Raw genomic sequence first — 12,245 nt, forward strand, 5'->3', positions numbered from 1 at the left:
CATCACAGGTAAAAAGGTAATGACCTTGGAAAACCTATGCTCATTACTAGAGATAGGTCTCTATCTTTCCCAACTCCCTCCAAAGTGCCAAAGAGAAGCCGCAAAAAGGGATTTAAACACTAGTAACCCATTAGCTTATACCTACATCTTAGACATCACCAACGCTTGCAACATCTCCCTCTCTGACCAGCACCATTTTGCTAGACTAAATAGCCTTCAATCACAACAGCCCCCTAGCCCCAATCTAGCGCAACCATCTAACTGGTGTTCCTACCATCTTTCAACAAGTCACAACACCAGAGACTGCATACAGAAACAACAAATGCAAGCACAACACCGCGCCACCCCTTGCTCAGTTCATGGAACTACTTCCCACATTGATTCTCAGTGTAGAGCGCAACAATACCAACAACCACAGGTACAACACCGCGCCACCCCTTGCTCAATTCATGGAACTACCTCCCACACTGATTCTCAGTGTAGAGCGCAACAATACCAACACCCACAGGTACAACACCGCGCTACCCCTTGCTCAATTCATGGTACCTCCCACACTGATTCCCAATGTAGAGCTCAACAGCAAACCAAACAACTCCCACCCACCCCTAGACCACCCACCATGTCAAAACCAACACAACCAGGCAAATACTGCAACCTACACAAAACCACAACTCACTCCAACGAAGAGGGTTCTCAACAAAAATCACAACCACAACCACATCAGAGAACAAACAAACAAGTCACCACACCTCGACAAACACCTTCCTCCCACACAACACATACAACTCAACACCGATTGGGGGAACGTGCACCAGCCTCACGCACCAGACCACCATAGGAACGTCCGACACACCACACAACTATATCACCCTAAAGGTGAAATTAGATCAAATTACTGTTGACATGATGGTTGATACAGGAACAAACCTGAACCTCATCCCCAGAGCTCTCTACGAAGCACTAAATGACCCACCCCAAATCCAGTATTCAAATACGGAAGGTCTATTGATAGAAGGATCTACCATATCACTTCACGATATGATTGATTTAAACATAGAGGTAAACAATTCCCAAGTAGGTTTCACATCCTTCCACTTAGCTGATGAATGGAGTCTCGACCAACAAGGTATAATAGGTTTAAAGTCCCTACGAGACTGGAAGTCCATCATCAACTTAGATACCAACAAAATCTCCTTCCGAGATGAAAGTAATGAGTCAACACTTCCTGAAACACCCGACCCAGACACACAACCTCTTTCATATCTATCTAGCTTAAATAAACCCTCTCCAACTAACAGCTACTCATTCCGTCTACCACCTTATGTCACCTCAAAAGCACTGATGTCTAACACAGTCATCATACCCCCTAGACATTCAATAACAGTTCCACTATACATACCCGGAGCAATAGAACACCAGGATGTCATAATTGACCCAGATACGTCAAGAATAAATAACATAACCTTGGAGTCCTCCTGGGATATAGTATCAGAAAATAAACACACCCTAGCTATGTTAACAAATCTCTCCGATCAACACCGCAAAATCAGGAAGAACACAAACATTTGTTCAGTCCATCTCCATAATTCCCCAATCCAGGAACCACTCCCCCAACACATCAACACTGTAAGATCACCAAAAACTCTCACCCCTATCCACCCTAACCAAATCACAACATCAGCAAACGGAGAGATGAATGACAAGCTACTGACCCTCCTACAAAGGAATAGATCGGCTATCGCCTTAGAAGGCGAACCCTTAGGCAAATGTGATATAATCAAACATCACATCCAAATTCCCCCAACACCCCCCCCCCCTCATACACCCCCGCTTACCGCATACCCCACAGTAGGAAAACACAAGTCAACAACAGTGTGCACGAGATGTTACACCAAGGCGTAATTTCTCACTCCCAAAGTCCGTGGAACAGTCCCCTCTTCCTAGTCCCAAAGAAAGACGGAACTTTACGCCCTGTTGTTGACTTTAGGAAAGTTAACAACCTAACTCAATCTGACCCACACCCCCTCCCCGCCATGCAAGATGTCTTACAAACCATCGGTATTGGAAATTCAGTTTTTTCCACAATTGACCTTAAGTCAGCCTTCTGGCAGGTCGAGCTCACCGATGAATCTAAACCCGTAACTGCATTCTCCACTGATAAGGGACATTTCCATTTCGAGCGTATGCCCTTTGGCCTTAAGAATTCCCCCTCCACCCAACAAAGGTTGATGACCCGCATTTTCAGCGACATGGTAGGAATCTCATTATTCGTCTACTTAGACGACCTCATCATCTATAGTCCCACACAAACTGACCACCTTCACACACTAGAGATTGTCCTAATAATACTAAAAAACACAGGATTGAAAATCCAACTAGGAAAGTGTAAATTCCTACAGACGGAACTCACCTTCCTAGGCCATAAGGTAGATAGCCAAGGCATCCATACCACCACAGATAAGATAGATACCATAAACAATTTCCCAACCCCCAGAAACGCAGATGAAACTAGAAGTTTCGTAGGACTAGCATCTTACTACAGACATTTCATACACAAATTTGCAGAAATTACATCCCCTCTCACCAAATTCACAAGAAAAGGCGAGCCTTTCAAATGGTCTGAAGAGGAACAGACAAATTTCAACACCCTTAAACATGCTCTTACCACAGCCCCTGTCCTTACCTTTCCTGACATGAAGAAAGAATTCCTTCTTTACACCGACGCCTCCTCTAAAGGAATAGGCGCCGTCTTACAGCAGAAAGATGAAAACGGGAAAGAGCACCCCATAGCCTACGCAAGTAGAGTACTGAATAAGCCTGAAAGTAACTATTCAACTACCCACAAAGAAGGACTTGCATTGATATGGGGCTTGAAACATTCTAAATATCTTATACTAGGGTATAAGATCACAATCTTCACAGACCATCAACCCCTAGTCTACCTCTTTAACACTAAAGACTTACATGGCAGAATTGCCAGGTGGAAAACCACCCTATTGGACTTCGATTAAAAAATAACATATCTAGCGGGAAAAGCTAACATAGTAGGTGACTCTTTAAGCAGACAAACTCACGTCTCATCACTAACACAAACAACATGCATTCCGATGCAAGAACTTAGAGATGAAACAGACAATGACCCGACATGGTCTCAAATAAAACAGCATCTCCTTTCAAGAACTCCCTTACACTCCCGACCACCTGTCCCTATAGACGAACTCAAACTGGTCGACAGAATCATAAGGAGAACCACTAATGACAGGGAAGTAACTGTCGTTCCCAGAGTCCGAGTTCCCAAGGTCCTACACATATTGCACGACAGTGCAATGGGAGGCCACTCAGGCAGAGATAAGACACTGAACACTGCTAGGCACTCCTTCTACTGGGTCATCATGAAAAAAGATATAACCACACACATAGACTCATGTGTAACTTGCAACCAATTCAGAGGACCTGACCCCAAAATACCCAATATCAAAGACATCCCGCCTCCTGCTGAGCCATGGGAAATACTTGGCATTGACTTACTGAAAATGCCAACGAGCCATCAAGGTTCCAATTATGTACTCACGGCAGTCGACTATCTGTCCAAATACACCATCCTAGTCCCATTACAAGACAAAACAGCAGAGACTGTAGCCAAAGCCTTAGTTAACAATATATTCTGCAGATACAACATTCCCACACGAATGTTATCTGACAACGGGTCAGAGTTCAAAAATGAAGTAATGCGCGAAATAGCACATCTTTACAATGTAGATCAAACTTTCGCCACTGCCTACCACCCACAAGGGAATGGACTAACTGAGCGCACCAATCGCAAAGTGCTTGAAGTCCTCAGACCTTTGGTCAACGATCTCATGGACAGTTGGGAAGATTGGCTACCACAGGTACAAGCCAGTATCAACAGCACAGTCAACTCCGCAACATAGATGTCCCCCCATGAGATCATTTTTGGGCAAAGAATGCGCCTTCCCTACCAAATCTTCAACCAACCACCGCCCCCCTTATACAATCTAGATAATCTCACCCAATGCCTAAAAAGAGGAATGCAAACCATTTATAAGCAAGTCAGAGAAAACCTCAAGGTAGCCCAAGAAAGAACAAAAACAAAACAACACAGACGTTCATCTCCACTTGACATAACACTTGGAGACACAGTCATGGTCAAAGACTCAAGCAGGACTAACAAACTCAAACCCAAGTTCCTAGGCCCCTTCACAGTCACAAGCTCACTCCCTAACAATGTTTTCCTACTAACTGATCCTTCCGATCACACAACCGTAACCGTACATGGAGAGAAATTGAGAAAAGTTAAACTCAACCTCGACCCAACTCCACCCCCCACCTACAACCCACCTACCGCACTCACACATAACTCACCCAAGCGCAAGTCCCATCCCATGACTCTGCGTCGACGCAACTAAACATGCACTCTAGCTCTCGCCCCTGAAGATGCAGGACGTCATGTATCTCTCAGTGGAGGTTAAAATGGCCCATTTCCAATAAGAACTCCCTTCCGCATATCTAGTGAAACTTATCCACTTCCTTCCGACCAATATAACCTTAGCGAGAGTCAGATAGACATATCCTCATTCACTGAGACATAACCTTCATCCACAGGATGACTACAATACTACTACTACTTCACCTCGTCCACCTCTCCCTCTCCACCCCCGTTTTGATCCCAGGAGCAGTCATCAACAACCATGGAACCGCCGCATGCGTAGAAGATTCCATAATGGTAAAACTGAGAATTTCCCCAGATACTCTGCTAAAACCCCTCACAAAATTACATAAAGACCTCATAGACATAGAAAAATTAATCTCCACCCAAATACCCAACACCACTCATCAAAACCATGAAATCTCCATGACACTATATCACAACGTCAACGCCTTACATGACAAGATCAATACGATCAAATACACAATATACCACCTCCCCAACCCAGACAATGAGAACCCAAAGACCAGTAGAACCAAACGCGGATTATTCGATTTTATCGGAATAATCTCTAAATCGTTATTCGGGACTGCAACTGAACAAGACTTACAAACAATCCAAACACACATAGGAAATATAACAAAAGTACTACACCAACAAGGTAAACTCATAAATCTAAACTCTAAGAACATCGACCTCCTCGCTGACTCAATCAATTCGGTAATTGATAAGTTCAACAACCTCGCAGCATTCACAAATTCCCAGTTATCTAAGATTACCAATTCCCAAACAGCCCTCTTCTTCCTTCACCACCTAAATGAACTAGACAAACAATTAGACAAGCTATTGGACCATAGTAATCTTATCCAAAGAGATATTTGGAACGCCCACGCAGGTATAGTCAACTTTCAAATGATCACTCCAACCCAACTTGATCAAACACTACGACAAGCCCACAATACATTGAAACTTACCCCCTTCTTCTCCCGAAATGAAATACATCATTATTACCCCATCTTAACATCAACTATCTTTCAAGAATTCATTCTAATAAACATTCCGATGGACCCGATCAAGAGATTCTCCCTTTGGGAAATTTACCCCTTCCCCTACCCTTACCAAAACCGCACCATGACCCTCAACCTACCAACCTCCACCATCCTAAAATCAACTGATGGACAGTGGATCACACTAACCTCACCAGAAACCATGGCAATTTGCAAGATAGCACGACCCAACTTCCATATCTGTCCAGCTTACCCCTTCCATTTCCAATTAACCAAATCCCAACCTTGCCTCTCGGAACTCACAACACCCAAAGTCAATTTTTCCGAGACGTGTGACTTTCGCTTCTCAGACAACACTCAAATACACCACACCCACGTAGGACATAAACACTTCATATTTCTTCCCCACCCCACATTAGTGTCAGTGATATGCCTACACAAACCACCCTCCCATCATAGGATCAACGGCTCTATCACTCTACCAGACACCTGCCACATCTACATGATGGACTCAATGCTCCTCCCAAACAAACTCCACCAACAAGGCACTCTCAACATGACCCACGATCTAGGTCCCATAACCCAACTAACACTCCCACCCCTCCCTAAGATCCCCGATACCATCCTCCCAAGTAAGATAGACATGGTACACCTCCTAAATAAATCAACTATCCTTGACATGGACTCCTTAGACCTACATTATAAAATATTACCTTATGCATCCACTGCCCTCTCAATCTTAATCATCCTTTTTATATTAGTGGTACTAACCAAATTCCTTTGCACGAAATAAGACCATCAAACAGTTTCAACCCCCCCTTCCCAAATTATTGTAAACCTAGATTAAGTTGAAATTTGTATCTCACCAATATCTTACCTTACTATAGTGACATACATACTCATAGATAAGAGTTCCTCAGAAAAGACAGATTGTGCCAAACAAACTCATAGATAAGAGTTTCAGAAAAGACAGATACTGACATACAAACTCACAGATAAGAGTTTGTCAGAAATAATAAGAAAGTGTCACAAAAACTCTTAGATAAAAGTTGAATATATGTAATGTTGGTGAGACACAACCATATTCTTTTTTCAGAGACACAACATCGCATACCCATCCTTCTAGCTCAAAATGCCCTGTTGGGACCTAACAATCACTTCAACATCACACCCCCCATCTCCACATATATCCACCCAAGATTTTGTGTCTCTGACTTTATAACTATATAACCATATATATGTATAGATATTTTCTTAACCATGTAACATTAAGTGCCGGGAGCCACCTAACCCCAGGGGGAGGGCGATATGTATACGCCACCATATACATGATGAGTAATATCACTCACACACTCACTCACCCCACTCACTCCCTCACTCACTCACTGGTCCACCACCAAGCGCATCCTCCCAATCTTGCTGACTGGGCGGTTGCCAACTCAGCACTTCGTGCCCGTGGGACCAGCACCACCAGAAGCAACCAACACACACACACACGAACATACTCATAAGTGCAGTCAACCTCTAACTCACAAAACACACGACAACCAAATAATAATGAACCCTTCCCCCCTGGAAATATCATATACTGTAAATAACACATAGCTAGTAATTAAGAACATGATAGTTTATTTGCGGGAAACCAAACATTCCTATTAAAAAATATTGTTAAAACATTTACCAGCACCTCCTATTATGCTGTGTCAGGACTTCCGACGAACAAAAAGTCGATGCTCCAGACCAGGAGCGGTCGGTCCGATGATACGTACAGAGACATTAAAATAGTGCACTGTGGTATAGAAACAGATTGATATTCAGATAGCTTGGAACTAATATCTTGACAGATAGACACAAACAAAATGATAGTGTTTAAGTTATCAAATATTTACCCATATTTGAAGAAGTGATTGACATTGTGTAAAATATAAAAGAAGTGAACTTATTTAATAAGCGAAAAAGATGTTGCATTGAGTTTGGTGTTCCCGCCTTAAGTTCTGTGTTATGTATTCACTCAACACCGGTTGAGGATACAGGATGCCTCCATCGAACGACTCTCAGTCTCGACTGTGATGGCATGGAATGAAAAGTGATTTGTGGTAGAAAAAAAAATGTATATGTATATGTATATGTATATGTATATGTATATGTATATGTATATATATATATGTATATATATATATGTTTATATATATATATGTATATATATATACATATATATATATATATATATATATATATATATATATATATATATACATATATATGAGTGGAAGGGCGGTGAGCTAAACACAGAGAACAGTTGGAGTTTTATTCACTGACGTTTCGTCCTTATCAGGACATTCTCAAAGTACATACAGTCTCAGAAATTTAACAGCTTATATAATCCATCCTTTCCGTGTTCCTCTCCCTCCATACTCTCATTCCTCCATACTCTCTGCCGTCCTCATGTGACTCCGACCATGCCACTTCTCCCTCCGTTCTCAATTGTCCGTTTTACCTCCTTGATAATTAGAGTACCTACCGCTCCTGCTAATTTTATAAACCCTTCCCTATGGTTGATGCAGGGGTGGGAAGTAATGTAGGCTGCCTCCATTATTTTTCTTTTCTTTTTCTCTAGTCCTTTGTGGAGCACCTCTATCTTGTTCCAATCTGGAAGATGACCACATTGTTTTAAATGAACTACTAGCGAGTTGGAGGTGGTCATCTTCCAGATTGCAACAAGATAGAGGTGCTCCACAAAGGACTGGAGAAAAAAAAAAATAATGGAGGCAGCCTACATTACTTCTCTTAAATCAAATAATTGCCTCAGCTCTTAATACATGGTTACTAAGTCTTTTCCATTCGTTAACCACTCTATTGGTAGACCAGTTCTTGCCTATTTCCTTCTTAAAATAAAAATTTTCTCAACTGCGAAGATCAACAGAAGTAGTAAATCAAGGAATCTAAATCTTTGCTAAGACGTTGATGCCATATGGAATATACACTGGGAAGCTACATTCAAAACTAGTGGTAAAGTCTTTAAAGCTTATAATAGTGTATATCTCACTAGTATTACTTGAGGGAACTATCATAAACACTGACCTGAGACACCTCAAGGGCTAAAGAGCTCTTTTCACAAACAGACCTTATATTGCACTGGTGTGATCAGATCATAGGAACTGCTAAGAGTGTATGTCTCACTTGTGTCCTTCAGGACAGATATCATATACACTGGTATATTAACCGGATCTGAAACAAATTAAAGACTAAAGAACTGTTTCGGAAGTTTTTGAAATATAATAAGGATTGAAACTGTGTAGATATTTACATAACTGCATATCTGAATGATACCTTCATTGTAGCAAAAAATATACTTTTATCTCCCTCTTGAGCTTACACAAATGAGGGAACGAGGTCATTAAAAGAGGTCTACAAGCGAGAACCCATATTTAAGACCTCAATTTAGAGATTTGTGCGACATAGAGCCAAATGGGTATTAGAGTTATGGCAACATGGGGGATGTTGTATGTTGTGTGTTGGAAATTGCAATATACAGCACCGGAATCCTCATGAGAATTGAATATGTGGACCAGTTTGATAGTGGCATGGTGCGGCCGCTTAGGATGCTTCGTGATGCAATGTTGTAAACTAATGCGAAGCAACAGTTCCCTTGTGAAAAGTTATATTTAAGGACCTGTTTGCATGTAGGTAGTGTTTGTAAGGGTGTATGTGTGTGTATATTTGTGTGTGTGTATGTGTGTGTATGTGTGTGTGTGTGTGCGTGTGTGTGTGTGTGTGTATGTGTGTGTGTGTGTGTGTGTGTGTGTATGTGTGTGTGTGTGTGAGTGTGTGTGTGTGAGTGTGTGATATGCTACGTGTAAAACTTTTCATATTTTATCTAGTTTGCAATTTTCAAGCAGTTCACTCTAAGCACCTCTCTACCTTTTGTCCTTTTCCTCTTTCTCCATCTATCCTCTACTCTCAACTTACCTTCCACCAGAAAATGATCTGATATTCCCCAACTCTCTCCCGTTAGAACATGTACATCCTTAACTCTTCCTATTACACTCATAACACTTTCCATCCACCACCCTTTCCAATGTGTACTTATGCTTGACTTTCTTCCTAAACACCATCAGCTCTCCACTACGATTCTTTCCTGGAACTCCACATTTCCCAACCACTCCGTTTGGGAATGGATGCTAAGATGAGATTGTATGAATGAGTGATTGTGCCGACAGCACTTTATGGGGCAGAAACATGGAACATAAGAGAGGAAGAGAGAAGGAGTTTGAATGTGTTTGAGATGAGGTGTCTGAGAAATATGATAGGGGTTACTAGGCTGGATAGAGTGAGAAACGAGGAGGTGAGGAGGAGAACAGTGGTGGAAAGGGAGCTGGGAGATAGGGTTGATGAAAGAGTATTGGGATGGTTTGGACACATGGAAAGAATGAGTAAAAATGACTAGTAAATGAGGTGTGGAAAACAGATGTGGAGGGAGTGAACATAAGGGGGCGTCCTAGGATGAGATGAATGGATTGGGTAAAAGGGGCTTTGGGGAAGAGGGGAATGTCTGTTGAGGAAGGACGGGAGAGGACAGAAGACAGGGGTGAATGGAGAATGGTTGTATATGGATAATATTGTGATACATGAGGTGGAATGGGTGGGGGATGGGGGGTGAGGGAGTATGTGTGAGAAAAATTTGACACCACCCGAAGGGATTTCTCTCCGTCTTCTCCTTTTCTGCAAGAGGAGACGGAGATGGGGGTAGCCGATTTAATGAAGCAGCCTTGCTGTGGATGTGCTGTGTCTTGCGACACTGCTTCTGACCCAGGGCAGTGGCCAAGTTGCAGGGATGACCCGTTATCCAGGAGATGCCAAGATAAGAGGGAGGAAAAAGGGTGGAGGGAAGGGGAGTATGATTGGGATGATATGGGTGGGAGTGGTTTTTATGCCTTTGTTTTTTGATTATCTCCCTTGTAAGTGGGTAAAAGCCTTTGGTATATGTATGTATGTATGTATGTATGTATGTATGTATGTATGTATGTATGTATGTATGTATATATGTATGTATTTATGTATGTATGTATGTATGTATGTATGTATGTATGTATGTATGCAATTTTCAAATTATAGTATTTTGGGAGAAGGTCCGTGTTGCAAATTGCAGATGTAGTGCACAGCAGCAGATTTCTCGTGAGGCTTTGCATATGTGGATTAGTTTGCATGTGGCTAAGTGCATCAGTTTGGGGAGATTTTGCATGTTGCGTTTCGCAAGCTGCAATGCGCAGCAGCAAGTTCCTCGCATAAAGTTGCAAGTGTGGATTAATATGCAACTGGATGAGGGATGTTTTTGATAAGTTAAATTTTTCATAAGGTGTTAAGTATTTGCATGTAGGGCGTACCTGCTAAAGGAAAAGACTAGCGAGCATACATGCCAGGATATATCCATCACCCTTTGCTTCCCTCTGAGCTAAGCTGGGAAGGAAACAATGGGGTGTGGGGTGAGAGTAGAAGGGGTGGGAGTGGGTGAGTGCCTTGGCTGATTACCTTTCAAGAGACCCTTGGTATAAACAGTAGGTAGACAGACGGCGGCTAATAGCAACTAGTAATGCAGGTGTATTTTCTGTCGCTAGCGTTCGTTATCTACAATTTTTTTTTCTATGTAAAGGAAATAGAACATCAAAGAATAGAAACAAACGTTTATCGTAGAAACATAAATGTCTATGGACAAAATCAACAAATTAATTGTTCGGGAAAGCTGTTCTTTTCAGTGGTATCCTCCTTCATGCTTAAAAGTTACCGCGGGTCCGTAGTAGCTCGGGTGTTTGGCCTTGCCCTTGTAGTCGACGTCGGCGTGGTAACCCCACTTGTCCGTGTAGTAGTTGACCGTCTGGAGCCTCCCGTCGGGGAGGTAGACGTAGTAGCTGCCCTTGGCGTCGTAGCCGTCGCGGTACTCCTGGTGGCCGAAGTTGCCCCCGTAGTCGGCCTTGACGGCGTAGTCGAAGTTGTAGTTCGGGTGAGCGTTGTGGCCGTATACGCCTCCGTGGCCACCTCCATGGCCATAACCACCTCCGTGGCCACCTCCATGGCCATAACCACCACCGTGTCCACCGGCAGGATTGGCTACCGCCATAGCCACAAGTACGGCAAGAAGAAGGACCTGCACAATCACAAAAATGAAGGGTCAGGTGAGAGCTTAAAAAAAAAAAAAAAAAAAAAAAAAAAAAAAAATCGGATTCCCACGCCATTTAGTGAAAAAACCGTTGTAGGGTACAGCCCTGTCAGTTTTGCCGATCCGCTGTTTATTTTATCTTTTTAATAAACCACGAAGACAGTGAAATTCAACTAAAATTTTGCATCCCAGGATGCCTCACGCAGGGTTCATTGACCATTTTCTATGTGGAACTATTTAAGTATATGGGAGACTTATCTATTTAGTTCATCTAGTATCCAATTCCTTTCCTTACAGTACTTTGTCTTAAGTGGATATGTGACATCTATTGCAGGTTGATGTATTGGCATTCACTATTCTTAGTGATCTGTTTCAGTGAGTTAGGTTTTTCATTTTGTCTTTCGCAATACCATTTCGGGTAACATGATAGTATAGATATTCTATAATCAATGACTTAGTAAATTTCTACTGCAAAAAGCTACCTGAACTCTTGATTGCTTATTATTTCAGATGAACTATAATAATAATAAAAAAAATTATAATAAATAACGCAACTATCACATCTAGAACAATCTAGTATATCTATCATAAGACTTTGCCTAACGTTCTAGAGTGTTTGTTTCTGTGTAGTTGGAGA

General features: G+C 42.1%; 1 protein-coding gene across 1 annotated transcript; it reads right to left on the reverse strand.

The window, feature by feature from the left end:
- Positions 1-11,202: 11,202 nt before the first annotated feature.
- LOC143033912 (pro-resilin-like) lies at positions 11,203-11,885 on the reverse strand. Its single transcript, XM_076199553.1, has one exon. It carries the CDS (start codon positions 11,567-11,569, stop codon positions 11,204-11,206), a length of 366 nt encoding a protein of 121 aa, XP_076055668.1. The 5' UTR covers positions 11,570-11,885; the 3' UTR covers position 11,203.
- Positions 11,886-12,245: the final 360 nt, after the last annotated feature.

Source organism: Oratosquilla oratoria, chromosome 2 (genome assembly GCF_046742065.1).
Source record: "Oratosquilla oratoria isolate Oo_2021 chromosome 2, ASM4674206v1, whole genome shotgun sequence".
NCBI classification, from domain to species: Eukaryota; Metazoa; Arthropoda; class Malacostraca; order Stomatopoda; family Squillidae; genus Oratosquilla; species Oratosquilla oratoria.

Bases quoted from the DNA above. Each gene is read 5' to 3' on its own strand.
- LOC143033912 (XM_076199553.1), bottom strand. From the start codon at position 11,569: ATGGCGGTAGCCAATCCTGCCGGTGGACACGGTGGTGGTTATGGCCAT.